The sequence below is a fragment of the Mastomys coucha genome, unplaced genomic scaffold, assembly GCF_008632895.1.
Source record: "Mastomys coucha isolate ucsf_1 unplaced genomic scaffold, UCSF_Mcou_1 pScaffold22, whole genome shotgun sequence".
In the NCBI taxonomy this organism is placed as follows: Eukaryota; Metazoa; Chordata; class Mammalia; order Rodentia; family Muridae; genus Mastomys; species Mastomys coucha.
In genome coordinates, this window is record NW_022196905.1 from 9,365,775 (window position 1) to 9,387,149 (window position 21,375).

At 38.3% G+C, this 21,375-nt stretch overlaps 1 protein-coding gene across 7 annotated transcripts in view; it reads right to left on the bottom strand.

Moving 5' to 3' along the window:
• Wdpcp (WD repeat containing planar cell polarity effector) overlaps nucleotides 1–21,375 on the bottom strand; it is a 314,567-nt gene that overhangs the window by 3,137 nt on the left and 290,055 nt on the right. For all 7 annotated transcript variants that reach the window (XM_031342541.1, XM_031342542.1, XM_031342540.1 and 4 more), the window contains 2 exons: nucleotides 8,497–8,636; nucleotides 7,250–7,278 (listed from right to left, as the gene is read on the bottom strand). In XM_031342541.1, the coding sequence (XP_031198401.1) occupies nucleotides 7,250–7,278; nucleotides 8,497–8,636 (169 nt within the window). The remainder of the gene's footprint in view (nucleotides 1–7,249; nucleotides 7,279–8,496; nucleotides 8,637–21,375) is intronic.

The following is a 21,375-nucleotide window of genomic DNA, read 5'->3' on the forward strand; positions in this document are numbered from 1 at the left end:
CTAGCTTTCATAGTCTCTGATGAGAAGTCTGGTATAATTCTGATAGGCCTGCCTTTATATGTTACTTGCCTTTTGTCCCTTACTGCTTTTAAAATTTTTTCTTTGTTTAGTGCATTTGGTGTTTTGATTATTATGTGACGGGAGGAATTTCTTTTCTGGTCCAGTCTATTTGGAGTTCTGTAGGCTTCTTGTATGTTTATGGGCATCTCTTTCTTTAGGTTAGGGAAGTTTTCTTCTATAATTTTGTTGAAGATATTTATTGGCCCTTTAAGTTGGGAGTCTTTACTCTCTTCTATACCTATTATCCTTAGGTTTGGTCTTCTCATTGTGTCCTGGATTTCCTGGATGTTTTGGGTTAGGAGCTTTTTGCTTTTTGCTTTTTCTATGACTGTTGTGTCAATGTTTTCAATGGTGTCTTCTGCCCCTGAGATTCTCTCTTCTATCTCTCGTATTCTGTTGGTGATGCTTGCATCTATGACTCCTGATCTCTTTCCTAGGTTTTGTAACTCCAGGGATGTATCCCTTTGTGATTTCTTCATTGTTTCTATTTGCAATTTTAGATCCCAGATGGTTTTGTTCATTTCCTTCACCTGTTTGATTGTGTTTTCCTGTAGTTCTTTAAGGGATTTTTGTGTTTCCTCTTTTAGGGCTTCTAGCTGTTTACCTGTGTCGTTCTGCCTTTCTTTGAAGGAGTTATTTATGTCCTTCTTAAAGTCCTGTATCATCATCATGAGAAGTGATTTTAGATCTGAATCTTGCTTTTCCGGTGTGATGGTGTGTCCAGGACTTGCTATAGTGGGAGTATCGGGTTCTGATGATGCCAATTAACCTTGGTTTCTGTTGCTTATGTTCTTATGCTTGCCTTCCGACATCCGGTTATCTCTAGTGCTACCTGCCCAGGCTAAATCTGACTGGGGCCTGTTCTTCCTGTGATCCTGGTTGTGTTAGAATTCCTCAGAGTCGAGTTGTCTCTGTGATCCTGTGATTCTGGGATCCTGTGATCCTGAGCCCTTTAGAGCTCCCGGGAGTGGAGCTTCCTCTGGGTGTTGTGGGAGTGGCTGCAAAATTTGCCCCAAGGTCTGCTCAGACAGACAGGAAGCAACTTGTACCACTAGGGTAGTGGAGTTCCTGCTTGCCTGCTAGCCACAGTTACTCCTGATGTTGGGACAGATGTTGTGTCCTCCTCATCTCCGATCCTCTCTGATCCTGGGCGTGTTAGAGCACCTGGAAGTGGTGCTTCCTCTGGGTATTGTGTGGAATTTGCACCCCAGGACTGCTTAGACTGGAAGGAATCTGTGCCACTGGGCTGGCAGAGTTCCTGCGTGCCTCGACTAGTATCCTTTTTTATCTTAGGCAGACATATTAAGATTAACACAATAAAGTATTTTATATGTGATAATCTAACATTATAAAAAGAAAAGAGTATTCATTAAATATGATTTAGAAAATAAATATGTGGTTAAAATATTTGCTTTATTTTTCCATATGTATTTTAATAAATGAAGTTATTTTAAAAAACATAAACACACATCTATGTCATGTTGGGGATTGCACCCAGGGCCTTGTGCATGCTTGGGAAACACTCTACCATTAAGCCATATCTTCAACTGGCATTTGGATAAACAGTCTCTGATTTTAATGTCTGAGTATGTTAATTTTTGTGGCAATTTACAGCAACAAAAGTGTATTCTGATTTTCTCAGCTGATTTCCACATATGATTTCTACATATGTCATGCACTATGGTTGCCACCCAGTACTGGCTGGTACCAGGTCATTTTCTCTTTGTGCACCCAGACTTTGCCAATGTTAAGAGTTGCTTTGCTATAGCTGGATTTGGGCTACTGTTACTTAATGCTGTTGTCTTGTTCGTGTCACTTTATAACAGATTTCCTTCATGTTACCAATCATGTTACTAATGGTGGCTCATGCTTCTGATTTAACAAGCACTAATTTCTAAGAGGAGCAAAGTTGGAGCCTTTTGACACAAAACTGTTTTGTTTAACATGTAACCATGTTACATCTGGGATATTATTATCAGAGTTACATATTCTCTTCCTTGCACCTATGTTAGTTATTTGGGAATCACTATGTAATTTCTGTTCTTAACAGCAAGACAGTACAGAAACTAGCCACAGGACCTTAAGAAAGTTTATAGCCTGTGCAGCAGTAAACCTGTTGTAGTCCACGCTGGCTTGTGTAGCCATGGCTGGTCTGGCCCATCTGCCTCTCCTGCCTCTAACTCCCAAGTGGCAGGATTACAGTATACACTACCACACCTGGCATAAGCCAGAGTTATAACAAGTAATGCACTTTCAGAGGTAAGAGGACAACTGGGGGAGTCAGCTCCCTCCTTTCACTATCAGATCAGAGGGATTGAACTCAGGCTTGGTAGAAAGTATCTTAATCCCCCCCAAGCCATTTTAGGAGCCAAGCTACAAGCTATTAAAGAGTCACTTTACTTTGAGACCTTTCCAGTTTACCTTTATACTCAAACAACCCTCCTGCCTCATTATTCTGAACCTGAGGCCAGCATATTTATGGCTAATGGTGCATATTCAATATTCAATCTGCCCTCTGACAATGCAAGGCTTTTGAGTAAAAAGGAAAAGCTAGATATCCAACGTCTCCCCACAAAAGACTTTTTGCACTTTAAAATGTTTGCTAAAAAAAAATGAAAGCATATTTTACAACACTGTATGAAATTCATGTTTTTTATGATAGTTACATTTTTTTAGGAACATAAGGACCTTCAATTAAGAATTGACTTAGGATTTTTTGGGGGGAGGGTATACCATCAGAGTAATACAGCTGTAATACCACCAAAGTCTACAAAGCCTAAATATTTTCTCTCATGCACTTTATAGAAAATGTTTGCTGATCCTGGCTCTAAATACTGAGAAAGGAAAGAATCAATCTTTTTCCTGCTTTTTTATAGGCTTCCTGTCATGGAAACCATCTTGTTGAGGAACTTGTTGAGGAGGAAAACCACTCAAACTTCCTATCTTTTGAAACAGTATAATTAGTAATACATAGCAATTACTTAAACAAATGGACCCCACTGCAGGATGTGCATGCATGAAAATGAAGCTCATCATGTCTATTTGCCTTTAAAAAAATATTTTACTTATTTACATTTCAAATGTTTCCCCCCTTCCTTGTCTCTCCTCTGCAAACTCCCACTCTATCGCTCCTTCCATTTGCCTCTAAGAGGGTGCTCCCCCACCTACCCACCCACTCCTCCTCACCCCTCTAGCATCATCCTTTGCTTGGGCATTAAGCCTCCACAGAATCAAGTGCTTCCCTTCCCACTGATGCTAAGGCAGTCCTCTGCTACATGTGTATTGGGAACCATGAAGCCACTCATGTATACTCTTTGGTTGGTGGTTTAGTCTCTGGGAGCTCTGAGGGATCTGGCTAGTTGATATTGTTGTTCTTCCTATGGGGTTGCAATCCCCTTCAGATCCTTCAGTCCTTCTCCTAACTCTTCCATTGGAGTACTCAGGATCAATCCAATGGTTCTATTTCATTGATCAACTTGTCTGTCTCTGTATCAGTACCATGCAGTTTTTATCACTATTGCTCTATAGTATAGTTTGAGGTCAAGGATGGTGATCCCCTCAAGAGTTCTTTTATTGTTGAGAATTGTTTTTGCTATCTTGAGTTTTTTGTTATTCCAGATGAAGCTGAGAATTGCTTTGTCTATCTCTGTGAAGAACTGAGTTGGAATTTTGATGAGGATTGCAGTGAATATGTAGATTGCTTTTGGTAAGATGGCTATTTTCACTATGTTAATCCTGCTGATTCATGACCATGGGAAATCTTTCGATTTTCTGAGTCCTTCTTTGATTTCTTTCTTCAGAGACTTGAAGTTCTTGTCCCACAGATTTTTCACTTGCTTGATTAGAGTTATACCAAGATTTTATATTACTCATGATTATTGTGAAGGGTGTTATTTCCCTAATTTTTCTCTCTGCCTGTTTATTTTTTGATAAAGGAAGGCTACTGGTTTGTTTGAGTTAATTTTATATTCAGCCATTTTGCTGATGTTGTTTATCAGGTGTAGATATTCTCTGGTAGAATTTTTGGGGTCATTTATGAATACCATCATATTATCTGCAAATAGTGACTTCTTTTCCAATTTTTATCCCTTTGACTCCCTATTGTCTAATTGCTCTAGCTAGAACTTCGAGTACTATATTGAATAGATAGGAAGAAAGTGGGCAGCCCTGTCTTTTCCCTGATTTTAGTGGGATTGATTTAAGTTTCTCTCCATTTAGTTTGGTGTTGGCTGTTGGTTTGCTGTATATATTGCTTTTATTATGTTTAGGTATGGGCTGTGAATTCCTGATCACTCCAATACTTTTAACATGAAGGGGTATTGTACTTTGTTGAAGGCTTTTTCAGCCTTCACATGACCATGAAATGATCATGTGTTTTTTTGAGTTTGTTTATATAGTGGATTATGTTAATGGGTAGATTTCCATATATTAACCTGGCCCATCCTTGAATCCCTGAGATGAATCAAACTTGATCATGGTGAATGATGGTTTTGGTTTCTTGGTGTTCTTGGATTTGGTTTTCAAGAATTTTATTGAGTATTTTTGCATTGATATTCATAAGTGAAATTGGTCTGAAGTTTCCTTTCTTTGTTGGGTTCTTGTGTGGTTTAGGTATCAGTGTAACTGGCTTCACAGAATGAATTAGGTAGTATTCCTTCTGTTTCTGTTTTGTGGAACATTTTGAAAAGTATTAGTTTTCTTTAAAAGTCTGATAGAATTCTGCACTAAAACCATCTGGCCCTGGGCTTTTGTTTGTTTGTTTGTTTGGTTAGGAGACTTTTAATGATTGCTTCTATTTCCTTAGGACTTATGGGACTATTTAGATAGTTTACCTGATCTTGATTTAACTTTGGTACCTGGTATCTTTCTAGAAAATCATCCATTTCATCTAGATTTTCCAGATTTATTAATGCTTTTGTAGTAGGATCTGATGATTTTTTTCAGTTTCCTCAGGTTCTGTTGTTATGCCTCCCTTTTCATTTCTGATTTTGTTAATTTGGATACTGTCTCTGTGCCCTCTTATTAGCTTGGCTAAGGGTTCATCTACCTTGTTGATTTTCTCAAAGAACCAGCTCCTGGTTCTGTTAATTCTTTGTATAGTTCTCCTTTTTCTACTTGGTTGATTTTAGCCCTACGTTTGATTATTTCCTGCCATCTACTCCTCTTGGGTTTATTTGCTTCTTTTTGTTCTAGAGCTTTCAGATGTGCTGTTAAGTTGCTAGTGTGGGATCTCTCCAATATCTTTATGAAGGAACTTAATACTTGAATTTTCCTCTTATCACTGCTTTCATTGTGTCCCATTAGATTTGGTATGCTGTGCCTTCATTTTCATTAAATTCTAGAATGTCTTTAATTTCTTTCTTCGTTTCTTCCAAGCTGAGCAACTATGGGAATTGTTTCATCTCACTTATAGGGGGTGGAAGCACCATCACCCACAGAGTGCTTGTGAGAGCTTACATCTTAACCAAAACCACCTAAGGCTGTATCACCCATGGTAAGTACCTGGAAAACGTTATAATTCCTGCAGTTTTATTTTTTGTTGAATATTTCCAATTGAAGTTTGAATAGAGGTAATAAAAATATAGAAAAGTCATTATTCCTATGACTGAGGTTTTTGTGCCTTAAAAGCCGGTTGTAGAACCTTTAAGAGGTGAGGCTAGTGATAGCAATAAGCCACTGGAGGAACTGTTCTCCACAGGACCTCATTCTGGACTAGACTGCACTGCTGTAAAGCAGCAGGCCTAAGTCTGATCTCTGACGTCTGCGACTTCCACACACGCACTCCTGCCTCTGAGACGCCATGATCCATAAAGTCCAGCCAGCTGCTTAACTGATGGGACTGCCATCCTGTGCTTTCATCCTCCATACTGGAGCCAAAAATGTACATAGCCTTAGGTGTTTCATTACAGTGAGAGAAAATACTCTGTTATGTTAAAAGTAAATATCATTATTGAGGCACTACTATACTAGTCAAGTTGGGCAATCAGCCCAGGTGTCCATTCCCTGGCCCTCCCTCCCCCCAAAACAATGAAAATGTGGTATATATACACAATGGAATTTTAGTAAGCCACAAAAAGAATGAAATTATGTAACTAGTAGGGAAATGGATAGAACAGCAGATCATCAACAGATGACCATCAATAGATGGTTCATTGAGACGGCTCAGTGAGTAAAGGCATGTGCTGCTAAGTCTGGGGATCTGAGTTTGACCCCTGGAATCTTCATAATGTAATAAGAGAACAGTCTCATAAATTGTCTTCTGACCCCCACATGTGCACTGTGGTACACCGTCCACACCCCTACACACACAAAAGAAACAAATGTAAAGCTTCATTTCTAAAAGACATTACAAAGCAATGTTTTAAATAAATAACATATATATTATCAGTTTCCTTAATTTTTAGCAAACTGAATGCTTCAGATTATTCATGCATATCTGTTGGAATATAGGCTGTTTTCCTTTTATGTAAATCCAGATTTAAAAATAATTTCAGTATAGGTATGACTATAAAGAATTTGGTTGAGCCAGGTAGAGATTAGCCTGTGTAATCACAGCATGTGGGAAGATGAGGTAGGAGGATGGGCCTGAGGTTGAGGCTAGTCTGGGCTGGCTTTACAGAGAGCTCTAATGAACTTGGGTTATAGAGTGAACTTAAAAAAAAAATGAAAGAAGTTGATTAAAGTAATGATTCCCTATATAAGTCAGTTCACATGGTCATTTATATTCATATACTATTACTTATATACTATGAGGTTTTTTTTTTTCTTACATGACTTTTTCTTTAACTGATGAACTTTAATGGGATGTCATAGGCAGAATAAAGAGAGGGGCTTAGGATCACCTGTCAGAAATGGTATTCTATATATATTTCTTATAAAATTATATAAAATGAATGGCATTAGATAAGTTTCCTATGCTGTCTTTTTATGTCTTCTGAATAATTTCAAGCATTCACTATTGAGAGAGTGGTGTGCACAGATGGACAGATGGATATACACAGATACAAACAGATATAGACTGCTGCTGTATTACTTGGCTTCCAGCCTATTAATTTTCAACTGTTGGTGGCTTTAGAGGGAGTTTTACTAAAAATAAAAAGCTAAATAGCTACCGTCTGGTTAATGTAGGCCAACAGACAGCATGTGTATAGTTAAGCCAGTTGTATACTTTTCTCACAGAGCACTTTACCTGTCTCCTTTGGTCTTCTTTCATTTCTCCTAAAATGAGATCACAACATGAATACTAATACTCTAATGATAACAAATAAGATATATAATATAATAATTAATATAATAATAAATTAAAATGTCAAAAACATTAGAGAAAATAATATAATCAGATTTTACCCAATATGAGTGTCGATTATGAGGGGATACTTAGCTCTCTGGACTCTCAAGACTGTCAATATCTGCACTCAAGTAAGTAGAGGTCGCTCATATTGTTCTTATCTAAAAATAATTTTTTTTTTTTTGAGAGCTGGTCTCACTGTATGGCCCTGATGATCCTGGAACTCATTAGGTAGATCAGGCTAGCCTTGAGCTCACAGAGATCTGCCTGCCTCTGCCTCTGCCTCTGCCTCCCTGCCTCTCTCATGCTTTGGAGCTTGTTTTCTTACAGTGATGTCTTCACAGCATGGCAGGTGCAGTTCCCCTACATGCCAGAGCTCGGATTAGTCAGGGAAAGTCCCTGCACAGAGGCTCCTTTGCAGGCACACTGCTGCTCCTGCAGCTTCCATCTCGTAGACTATCCTCTTAACGACCTGTGATCTGCATAGACTCCCTTTCCTTCCTTAGAAGGTACCCTGTCCCACACACCTTACTATTGCAATGTAGAGCAAGTGGACTAAGAGACAGAATGAGTTGGTCAAGCTAGAACAGCTTTCATGGGAAGTGGCGAGAGGATGGGCTCTTCCTCCCCCTCATTTTTTACACCATTGATTCTGCGTGTGGAAATGCTTCTGCATTTCCAGGTCTGTCTAGCTGGCCATGCTGGCTGCCAGTGATTGCTATCACTTTGCCACACTCTTTTCTGGAACCACTTTTAGGGAGTCTCTTACATGGTTGATTTTGTTACATATTTACTATATGTATGTATACACTGCTTCCTTGCTAAATTGGACAAGGCCCAAGCCACTTTCCCAGAGATTCTCAGATTGATCCTGCTCAGCTTGCTATATATGTGTCACATGAGAGCTTTTGAGAAAGGTGGACTCAAGGTGCATTCCAGACCTACTGAATTAGAATGGATATTTTACAGGCTCCTCAGATGTATTTATTCATACAATCACCAATGGCTGCCTTTATTTTAACCAGATAATTTATCAGCTACCAACCTTCTCACTCACAAGAAATGCTAAGGTTTCTTATCATTAATTTATAGAAACTCCTGAAATGACCTGTTTTCCACCATCCTCTATGGGACCTGAGCTCCATTACCTTCTGCATTCCAGATGGTGGCCATTGAAGAGTCAGTGCAGACCTCTTCCTCCTCCTCCTCTTCCTTCTTCTCCTCCTCCTCCTCCTCCTCCTCCTCCTCCTCCTCCTCCTCCTCCTCAGTTCTTCTCTCAATTGCCCGTCTGTCAGGTGAGAGGTTATTAAATGGAAAATGGAATTAAGAAAAAAATCAAGGTAGGTTATGTCACAGAAAGAGCTTTATATTCTAATGCTTAATATAGTGAGCATATTAAATATTTTCAAAATATTCTGAATATTTTAAAAATATAAATTTATATTTACTTGAAACCCTTCAACAGTATAATCACTTTAATATCATCATATTAAAAAGAAAGTTCTTTTCTGAAATACTATTATTATTTTAATAACACCTCCCCATGTGGTCCTGACTGGCCTACTACTCACTCTGTAGACCAGGCTGGGCTTGAACACGGAGATCCACCTGCCTCTGCTGGGATGAAAGGTGTGTGCCACCATATTCAGCCAAAATCTTGTTTTTAATGGACTGTTCTTGCAGTTCTAGGACTTCAAGGCCAGGATCCTCTGCTTCACAGGCAACATTCTAACACTGGAGTACATCTTTAGCTATGATTCTGTTATATGTATAATATATACTGGAAATATCCAACTTCTATTACATTCTCCTGCCCCCCTTCCCTCTTTACAAATAGTCCCCTTCCACTTCATGGTTTGTTTTCCACATATGAGAAAAACATTCTCCTTTCTGAGTCTGGTTATTCACCAAAGATTATGATGTGCCAGGTTCTTGTATGACATAAATTTATCCTCTATGGATAAAACACTTTTAGTTATTCTGCAATTCAATATTTATGTCCCTTGCATTCCACTGGCCCCCTCTCTAGGGGTCACCCACTGTGGTTCTTCTCTACTTTCCTGGTTCCTGCTAACTGCTCATATGCTCACAGCTGAAGCTTTGAGGCTAGGAACCATAGATAAAAGAACATGTGCCGTTTGTCTTTCTGAGTCTGGGTTACATCACTCAGTACGACCTTTCCTAGTTCCATCCATTTACCTGCAATTTTCATGATTTCATTTTTATTTACAACTGAATAGTATTCCATTGTGTATATGTACCACATTTTCATTACCTGTATGCTAGCTGAAGGACAATTGGGTTGTCTCCATTCTCTAGCTATTGTGACTAGAACAACAGTGAATATGGCTGAGCAATTATCTCTGGAGCAGGATGCCAGGTCCTCTGAGTATTGAAGTCCAAGGAGTGTTGGTGCTGTGTTATATGGTACATTTATTTTTAGTTTTTGTTGATTCTCCATACTGATTTCCAGAGTGGATGCACCAATTTGCATTTCCATCAGAAGTGGATGAGGGTTCTATTTCCCTGACCCATCCCGCCAGCATTTATTTTCAGCTATTCTGTTGATCTTAGACATTGTGACTGGGATAAGATGAGATCTCAGTGATGTAGTCACCTTTCCCTAACTGCTAAGGATGAACACTATTTGAGGTATTTCCTAGCCATTTGTGTCTTTGAGCACTCTCTGGTTGGATCCATAGCCCACTGCTTGAATGGGTGGTTTGTTTTTGCCTCTTACTGTATTCTGAATATTAACCCTCTCTCAGATGAATAGCCAGGTAAGATTCTCTTCCATTCTCAAATGGTTGTTTTCTTAGCTGTGTAGAAGCACTATAGTTTGGTGAGGCCCCCTACTTATTGTTGGCAGTGACTTATGGACAAAGAGCCCTATTCAGAAAGCCTGTTCCTGCTTCTGATAGGGTGCTCCCTGTTTTCTTCTAGCAGTCCCAGAGTTTCAGGTTCTACATTGAGGCCTTTGAGGCTGGTTGAGATAGCTTTGTGTAATCCATCGACGATGGCTAACCTCATTCTTCTGCACGTGCACCTTTTGTTCCAAGTGCTGCCTTTCTCCAGGGTCTGCTTTTGGGATCTCTGTAGAATATCAGATGTCTGCAGTTACATACTCAAGTTTGAGTGTTTTGTTTTGATTCATTGGTCTAAATGTATGTTGTAAAGGGACTATATTTTTATTACTATGTTGTAATTTATCTTGAAATATGGAATGGGAATCCCTCCTGCATTTTTTTTTCAAGACTGCTTTGGCTATCCTGGTTCTTTGTGGTTCCAAGTAAATTTTAGATTTTTTTTCATTTTTCAAACTTACTATTTTTGTGAGAATGAGAGAGATTTTGATTGTGCTTACATTGAAACTATAAATAACTTTTAGTAGAATGGTCATTTTCACAATATTAATTCTACCAACCCATGATATCGGGTCTTTCCATCTTCTAGTCTCTTCTTCAATCTTTCTTTAGAGATTTAAAATTTTCATTGTAGAGGTCTTTCACCTCCTTGGTTATGTTCATTCCTACATAATTTATTTTCTTTGAGGCTATTGTAAATAGGAGTGTGCACAACACCTCTTTCTCAGTATTTCTGTTGGTGGTATATAAAAAAGCTATTGATTTTTCTAAGTCGAGCCTGTATCTTGAAATTTTGCTGAAATTGTTGATGTTTTTCTAGATGTTTTCTGGTGGAACTGTGGGAATCTCTTAGGGATAACATCACATCATCTGCAAACAGGGGTAGCTTGACTTCTCCTATTTGTATTTAATTTCCTTGTGTTATCACTGGAACTTGTGGTTTAAGCACTATGTTGAACAAAATGGGATATGGGATAGCCCTGTCTTATCTCTGACTTCAATAGGATCACTTTATGTTTTTCCCACTTAGGATAATGTTGTCCATGAGTTTGTCATAGGCTTTAGTATGTTGGAGTGTGTTCCCTCCAGCTTTACTCTTTTTATCATGAGGTGTTATTGTATTTTGTCAAATGCTTTGTCTGTATCCATTAAGTCTATTTGTATGTTTTTTTTACATTTATCGACCTACTTACTTTGAACCATCCCTGAATCTTTGTGATAAAGCTCACTTGATCATGGTAGATGATTTTTTTTATATGTACCTGTATATGGTTTAAAAATATTTAATTGTGTATATTTGTATCTATATTGTCTTAACTACTACTGTTTTTGCTGTAATAAAACACCATGATATAAATCAACTTGAGGAGGAAAGGGTTTATTTTGCTACATTTCCAAATCACAGTCTATCATCTAAAGGAGTCAGGGAAGAAACATGAAGACAAAATCTGATACAGAGGCCCTGGAGGAGTGCTGCTTACTGACTTGCTCAGCCCCATTTCTTATACGACTATGACCATGGAACAAGGGATGGCCTTGCCACAGAAAGCTGGGCCCTCCAAATCGATCATCAATTAAAAACAAGCTTGGTCCATAGGCCAATCAGGTGGGGGTACCTTCTCAACTGAGCTTCTCTCCTTCCAAATGACTCTGGCCTGTATGTATGTATATATGTATGTATGTATGTATGTATGTATGTATGTATCTATCTATCTATCTATCTATCTATCTATCTATCTATCTATCTATCTATCTACCTATCTACCTACCTATATGCACACACACACATATAATGTTCATCAGGGGTAGTGGCTTTGGTTATATCTTCACTAGGTTTTTGCAGTAGATTAATGCTGCCTTCATACATGGAGTTTAGAAGAGCTCCTTCTGTTTAAATTTCTTTAATAATTTAAGAGGCACTGGTTGTAGCTTTTCTCTGAAAGTCTGGTGAATTCTGCTGTGAATGTCTATAGGCCTGGACTGCTTTAGTCATGTGGCTTCTTATTACTGTTTCAGTCTCCTCATTTGTCTTTTTAGGTCTCTTTAGGTTGTTGATTTCATTTTGGTTTAACTTTGGTGGTTAGGATGAATCTAGAAGTCTTTCCATTTCTTTTGCATTTGCCAGCTTAAATTGAGTACAGGTTTTAGAGGATTCCCTTATAATTTCCTGAGTTTCTTTGGTGTCTGTTGTAGTGTTTATTTATCTATGCTTCTATTAATTTGGATAGTTTCTCTTTTGATTAATTGAGCCAAGGATTGTCATTCTTGTTTGTTTTCTCAAAGAACCAGCTCTTATATTTGTGGATGATTTGAATTGTTTTCTTTATTTCTGTTTCATCAATTTCTCCTCTTATTTTTAGTATCTTCTGCTGCTTACTGGGTTTGGATTTGGTTTGTTCTTGTTTTTCCAAGTTCTTGAGTTATATTAAAAACAGATTTATTTGTGCTCATTCCTATTCTTTAATGAAGGCACTTAGAGTTATAAATTTCCCACGTAGGACTTCTCTTAATACAAACATGGAGTTTTTGTTGTGTTGTATTTAAATTTCTTTTATTTCCAGGATTTCAAAATAAAATTTTCTTGATTTCTTTCTCACCCATTCAATAATGAGTTGTTCAATCTCTACAAGTTTGTATATTTATTAGATATTTGTTTGATATTAATCTTAAGTTTTACTGTATTTTGGTCAAATAGGATACATGAAGTTATTTCTATTTTCTGTCAACATTTGTTTTGTATCTCAGGATGTGGCCCATTTTAGAGAAGGTTCCATGGTCTCCTGAACAGAAGTGATGTTTGGTGGAATTATTCTGTAGATATCAGTTAAATATTTTTGATGTTTAATGTAAGCTAGTTCTGATGTTTCTGTTTTGTTTGGTGTTTTTTCCTAGATGATCTGTATTGGAGGAAATGGTATACTGACGTCACCTACTATCATTGGGGTGGTGACAGTCTGTGACTTTGATGCCAGTTGTCCCCTTTGGTTACAATGAAGTGCCGTTTATCTCTTTTGGTTGGTTTTTGTTTGGAGTCTATTTTGTCAGATATTAGGATAACAATGTCTGTCTGCTTTCATCTGATTGGAGTATTTTGTGCTTCCAGTCCGCAGTGAGTTTCTTGTCACCAACAGAAAAGATGGATTTTCTCTTTCTTTTTCTTTCTTTCTTTCTTTCTTTCTTTCTTTCTTTCTTTCTTTCTTTCTTCCTTTCTTTCTTTCTTTTTTTTGAGTCAGGGTTTCTCTGTGTAGCCCTGGCTGTCCTGGAACTCACTCTGTAGACCAGGCTGGCCTTGAACTCAGAAATCTGCCTGCCTCTGCCTCCCAAGTGCTAGGATTAAAGGTGTGCGCCACCACTGCCTGGCGGATTTTATTTCTTAGTCTATTGTGCTAGCTGGTGCCTTTTGATGGGAGAGTTGAAACCACTGATAGGTATAATCATTATTGAGCAGTGCCTGTGGACGGTAGCCACTTGGTTGTTGGTTCTGCTGTTTGTATTCCAGTAATTATAGACAGTTTGTTTTCTTCCTAGAGTTCTTAGTTATGCTTATTTCCTCTCTTCAGCCTAAGTGTTCCTTCCATTACTGTGGGGCTGGCTTGGAGGAAAGGCCTGTTTTTAGCCTATTTGCATCATAGAAGGTTTTTCTCCATCAGCTATGGCAGACTTGCTAGAACAGTCTAGGTTGGCAGATGTGGTCTTTATAACTTGGAATGCTTTGTTCCTCATTCTGGAGGCTTTCCAGTCAGAAATCAGCATTACTCAGATGGGTTTTCCTTTATGTGTACCTTGTACTTTTTTCTCTTGCAGCTTTCAATCCTCTCTCTTTGCTCTGTATTTTCAGTATTACATTTGGGAAGTTACTTTCTGGTTTTGTCTATTTAGTGTTCTGTGTGCTTCTTTTATCTGTAGGGGTGTGTCTAACCTTAGTTGGTAGAAGTTTTCTTCTATTATTTTATTGAAGATCTCGCCCATGTGTTTGACCTGGGATTCTTCTCAAACATTTAAGTCAATAATTCTTCTTGTCATGCTGTCCCCACATTCCTACATGTTGTTTTTGTGCCTTTAAATTTTTCATATTCTTTGCATCTGTGGTCTAATCCTCTACTTTATCTTCAGGTCCTGATACTGTCTTCTATTTGATTCAGTCTACTTGTAAGGCTTCCCCTGAGCATTCTGAAACTGTAACACTGGGTTTTCCAGTTCCATCTTAACCTTTTCTCCTCAGTAAGTTTATCTCTTCATTGAATCTGGTTTTAAAACTTTGGCTTTTTGAGCCAGGAGGCACAGGCCTCAGAAGTGGCAAGGTAGCAGGCACAGGATCCTTTCTATCTCTACCTCCACCTTCACCTAGGAAGGACTGTGGATCTACAGCCTTCTCTGCCCCTTCCCCGCAAGCGGAGAGCTTGCCTCCAGGGAGTGCTCCAACCCAGGGACTCAGGTCTTACTAGAGGAGAGCTGATCTCCCAGAAGTGCTGACACAGGCTTACAGACTCACAGGAAGAACAAGCTCCAGCCAGAGACAAGCAAGGACATCTAACATCGGAAATCAACAGATGGCAAAAGGAAAACACAAGAATCTTACCAACAGAAACCAAGACTACTTGGCTTCATCAGAACCTAGTACTCCCACCACAGCAAGTCCTGGATATCCCAAAACACCAGAAAAGCAAAATTTGGATCTAAAATCATATCTCACAATGGTGATAGAGGAATTTAAGCAGGACATGAATAACTCCCTTAAAGAAAGACAGGCGAACACAGGCAAACAGGTTCAAGCCCTTAAAGAGGAAACACAAAAATCCCTTAAAGAATTACAGGAGAACATGAGTAAATAAGTAGAAGACCTTAATGAGGAAACACAAAAATCCCTTAAAGAATAACAGGCAAGCACAACCAAACAGGTGAAGGAATTGAACAAAACCATCCAGAACCTAAAAATGGAAGTAGAAACAGTTAAGAAATCACAAAGAGAAACAACTCTGGAGATAGAAATCCTAGGAAAGAAGTCAGGAACCATATAGATGCAAGCATCACCAACAGAATACAAGAGATAGAAGAGAGAATCTCAGGGGCAGAAGATTCCATAGAAAACATTGACACAGCAGTCAAAGAAAACACAAAAAGCAAAAAGCTCCTAACCCAAAACATCCAGGAAATCCAGGACACATTGAGAAGACCAAACCTAAAGATAATAGGTATAGAAGAGAGTGAAGACTTCCCAACTTAAAGGGCCAATAAATATCTTCAACAAAATTACAGAAGAAAACTTCCCTAACCTAAAGAGAGAGATGCCCATGAACATATAAGAAGCTTACATAACTCCAAATAGACTGGACCAGAAAAGAAATGCCTCCCGTCACATAATAATCAAAACACCAAATACACAAAACAAAGAAAGAATATTAAAAGCAGTGAGGGAAAAAGGTCAAGTAACATATAAAGGCAGAACTATCAGAATTACACCAGACTTCTCGCCAGAGACTATGAAAGCCAGAAGATCCTGGTTTGATGTCATATAGACCCTAAGAGAACACAAATGCCAGCCCAGGCTACTATACCCAGCAAAATTCTCAATTACTATAGAAAGAGAAACCAAGGTATTCCATGACAAGACCAAATTTACACAATATATTTCCAGAAATCCAGCTCTTCAAATGGTCATAAACGAAAAACTTCAACAAAAGGAGGGAAACTACATCCGAGAAAAAGCAAAAAGGTAATCTTCCAATAAAACTAAAAGAAGTTAGCCACAGGAACAGAATTCCAACTCTAACAACAAAAATGACAGGAAGCAACAGTTACCTTTCCTTAATATCTATTAATATCAATGGATTCAATTCCCCAATAAAAAGACAGAGTATCAGACTGGGTATATAAACAGGACCCAACATTTTATTGCATACAAGAAACCCACCTCAGCGACAAAGACAGACACTACCTCAGAATAAAAGGCTGGAAAACAATTTTCCAAGCAAATGGTCCCAAGAAACAAGCTGTAGTAGGCATTCTAATATCAAATAAAATCTACTTTCACCCTGAAGTGATCAAAAAAGATAAGGAGGGACACTTCATACTCATCAAAGGTATGACCTACCAAGATGAACTCTCAATTCTGAACCTCTATGCTCCAAATGCAAGGGCATCTACATTCATAAAAGAAACTTTACTTAAGTTCAAAGCACAAATTGCACCGCACACAATAATAGTGAGAGATTTCAACACCCCACTCTGTGCCATGGACAGATCATGGAAACAGAAACTAAACAAAGACACAGTGAGACTAACAGAAGTTATGAAACAGATGGATTTAACATATTTCTATAGAACTCTTTATCCTAAAACAAAATGATATACCTTTTTCTCAGTACCTCATGGTTCCTTCTCCAAAATTAATCATATAATTGGTCACAAATCAGGTCTCAACAGATACAAGAAGATTGAAATAATTACTTGCATCCTATCAGATAACCATGGACTAAGGCTGCTCCTCAATAACAACATAAACAATAGAATGCCCACCTACATGTGGAAGCTTAACAACACTCTACTCAATGATAACTTGGTCAATGAAGAAATAAAGAAATTAAAAACTCTCTAGAGTTTAATGAAAATGAAGCCACAACATACCCAAACTTATGGGACACAATGAAAGCAGTCCTAAGAGGAAAACAAATAGCTTTAAGTGCCTCCAAAAAGAAACTGGAGAGAACATACACCAGCAATTTGACAGTACACCTGAAAGCACAAGAACAAAAAGAAGAAAATTCACCCAAGAGGAGTCAAAGGCAGGAAATAATCAAATTCAGGGCTGAAATCAATCAAATAGAAACAAAAAGAACTATACAAAGAATCAACCAAACCAAGAGCTGGTTCTTTGAGAAAATCAACAAAACAGATAAACCCTTAGCCAGACTAACTAGAGAGCACAGAGACAGTATCCTAATTAACAAGATCAGAAATGAAAAGGGAGACATAACAACAGACACAGAGGAAATCCAAAAAATCATGAGAGCCTACTACAAAAGCCTGTACTCAATAAAACTGGAAAACCTGGATAAAATGGACAATTTTCTAGACAGATACCAGGTATCAAAGTTAAATCAAGATCAGATCAACGATCTAAACAGTCCCATATCTGCTTATGAAATAGAAATAGTCACTAATAGTCTCCAAACCAAAAAAAGCCCAGGACCAGATGGGTTTAGTGCAGAGTTTTATGAGACCTTCAGAGAAGGCCTAATACCAATACACCTCAAACTATTCCACAAAATAGAAACAAAATAGAAACTCTACCCAATTCGTTCTATGAAGCTACAATTACTCTTATACCTAAACCACACAAAGACCTAACAAAGAAAGAAAAGTTCAGAACAATTTTCCTTATGAATATCGATGCAAAAATACTCAAAACAATTCTTCCAACCCGAATCTAAGAATACATCAAAACTATCATCCAACATGATCAAGTAGGCTTCATCACAGGGATGCAGGGATGGTTCAATATATGGAAATCCATCAACGTAATTCACTATATAAACAAACTCAAAGAAAAAACCATATGATCATCTCATTAGATGCTGAGAAAGCATTTGACAAAATCCAACATCCCTTCATGATAAAAGTCTTGGAAAGATCAGGAATTCAAGGCCCATACTTAAACATAGTAAAAGCAATATATAGCAAACCAGTAGCCAACATCAAACTAAATGGAGAGAAACTTGAAGCAATCTCACTAAAATCAGGGACTAGACAAGGCGGTCCACTCTCTCCCTACCTATTCAATGTTGTACTTGAAGTCCTAGCTAGAGCAATTAGACAACAAAAGGAGATCAAAGGGATATGAATTGGAAAGAAAGAAGTCAAATTATCACTATTTGCTGATGATATGATAGTATACTTAAGTGACCCCAAAAATTCCACCAGAGAGCTCCTAAACCTGATAAACAGCTTCAGCAAAGGAGCTGGATAGAAAATTAACTCAAGCAAATCAGTGCATTCCTCTACACAAAGGATAAACAGGCTGAAAAAGAAATGAGGGAAACAACACCCTTCACAATAGTCCCAAATAATATAAAATACCTTGGTGTGATTCTAACTAAGCAAGTAAAAGATCTGTTTGGCAAAAACTTCAAGTCTCTGAAGAAGGAAATTGAAAAAGATCTCAGAAGATGGAAAGATCTCCCATGCTCGTGGATTGGCAGGATTAATATAGTAAAAATGGCCATCTTGCTGAAAGCAATCTACAGATTCAATGCAATCCCCTTCAAAATTCCAACTCAATTCTTCACAGACTTAGAAAGAGCAAATTTTCAAATTCATCTGGAAAAACAAAAAACCCAGGATAGCAAAAACTATTCTCAACAATAAAGGAACCTCTGATGGAATCACCATTCCAGACCTTAAACTGTATTACAAAGCAATTGTGATAAAAACTGCATGGTATTGGTACAGCGACAGGCAGGTATGTCAATGGGATAGAATTGAAGACCCAGAAATGAACCCACAAACCTATGGCCACTTGATCTTTGACAAAGGAGCTAAAACCATCCAGTGGAGAAAAGACAGCATTTTCAACAAATGGTGCTGGGTCAACTGGCAGTTAGCATATAGAAGAAGCCTAATTGATCCATTCCCATTTCCTTGTACAAACCTCAAGTTCAAGTGGATCAAGCACCTCCACATAACACCAGATACACTCAAACTAACAGAAAAGAAAGTGGGGAAGAACCTCGAGCAGATGGGTACAGGAGAAAATTTCCTGAACAGAACACCAATAGCTTATGCTCTAAGATCAAGAATCGACAAATGGGGCTTCATAAAATTGCAAAGCTTCTGTAAGGCAAAAGACACTGTCAATAGGACAAAACGGCAACCAACAGATTGGGAAAAGGTCTTAACAATCCTATATCTGAGAGAGGGCTGATATCCAATATATACAAAGAACTGAAGAAGATAGACTCCAGAAAGCCAAATAACCCTATTCAAAATGGGGTACAGAGCTAAACAAAGAATTCTCAACTGACAAATACCGAATGTCTGAGAAGCACCTAAAAAAATGTTCAACATCGTTAGTCATCAGAGAAACGCAAATCATAACAACACTGAGATTCCATCTCATACCAGTCAGAATGGCTAGGATAAAAAACTCAGGTGACAGCAGATGCTGGCAAGGTTGTGGAGAAAGAGAACTCCTTTATTGCTATTGGGACTGCAAGCTGGTACAACCACTCTGGAAATCAGTTTGGTGGTTCCTCAGGAAATTGGACATAGTATTACCTGATGACCCAGCTATACCACTCCTGGGCATATACCCAGAAGATGCTCCAACATGTAATAAGGACACATGCTCCAACATGTTCATGGCAGCCTTATTCATAATAGCCAGAAACTGGAAAGAACCCAGATGTCCCTCAATAGAGGACTGGATACAGAAAATGTGGTACATCTACACAATGGAGTACTACTCAGCTATTAAATACAACGAATTTATGAAATTCGTAGGGAAATGGATGCATCTGGAGAATATCACCCTGAGTGAGGTAACCCAATCACAAAAGAACATATATGGTATGCACTCTCTGATAAGTGGATAGTAGCCCAGAATATCAGAATACACAAAGTATAATCCACAAACCACAAGAATCTCAAGAATAGGGAAGACCAATGTGTGAGTACTTCATTTCTTCTTAAAAGGGGGAACAAAATACCCATTGAAGGAGTTGTAGAGACTACCTATTGTGCAGAGACTGAAATAAGGACAATTCAGAGACTGCTCCACCTGTCAATCCTTCCCATATTCAACCATCAAATCCAGACACTATTGTGGATGACAGCAAGTGCTGGCTGACAGGAGCCTAATATAGCTCTCTCCTGAGAGGCTCTGCTAGTGCCAAACTAATACAGAAGTAGAGGCTTACAGCCATCCATTGGACAGAGCACAGGGTCCCCAATGAAGGAGCTAGAGAAAGGACCCAAGGTGCTGAAGAGTTTGCAGCCCCTTAGGACAAACAACAATATGAACTAACTAGTACCCTCAGAGCTCCCAGAGACTAAACCACCAACCAAAGAGTACACATGGTGGGACTAATGGCTCCAGCAGCATATGTAGCAGAGGATGGCCAAGTCGGCCATGAATGGGAGGAGAGGCCCTTGGCCCTGTGCATGTTCTATGCCCTAGTGTAGGGGAATATCAGGGCCAGGAAGTGGGAGAGGGTGGGTTGGTGAGCAGGAGGAGAGGGGAAGGAACAGGGTTTTTATTTGTTTTTATGTTTTTAATTTTTTTATTTTTTCAGAGGGGAAACTGGGGAAGGAGATATCATATGATATGTAAATGAAGAAAATATTTAATAAAAAATGTTAAAAATTTAGATAAATTGAAATCATATATCTTTTCTCATAATAATTCAATAAAGCTTAAATCAATAAAAAAGAAAATATCTAATAAAAAATAAAGCTTAGGAAAAAAAACAATAGCCACAAATAATATACAATATCTTGGTGTAATGCTAACCAAGCAAGTTAAAACCTATATGACAAGAACTTGAAGTCCCTGAAGAAAGATATTGAAGAAGATATCAGAACATGGAAAGATCTCCCATGTTCATGGATTGGTAGGACTAACATAGTGAAAATGGCCATCTTACCAAAAGGAACCTACAGATTCAATGAAATTCCCATCAAAATTCCCACACAATTATTTACAGATCTTGAATAAGCAATTTTTAACCTCACATGGAAAAACAACAAACCCAGGATAGCTAAAACAATCCTGAATAAACGAACTTCTCGAGTAATCACCATTCCTGACCGTAAGCTCTACTACAGAGCAACAGTAATCAAAACCACATGGTATCTGTATAACTAAAGATAAGTTGACCAATGGAACCAAACTGAAGACACAGAAATAATCCCACACACCTATGGACACTTGAATTTTGACAAAGAAACCTAACGTATACATTGCAAAAAAGAAAGCATCTTTAACAAATGGTGCTGGTCTAACTGGATGTCTGTACGTAGAAGAATGCAAATGGATCCCTATTTATCACACTGCACAAATCTCAAGTCTAAGTGGATCAAGGACCTCCACATAGAATTGGTTACAGCAGGGCAGTGGTGGCTCACGCCTTTAATCCCAGCACTTGGGAGGCAGAGGCAGGCTGATTT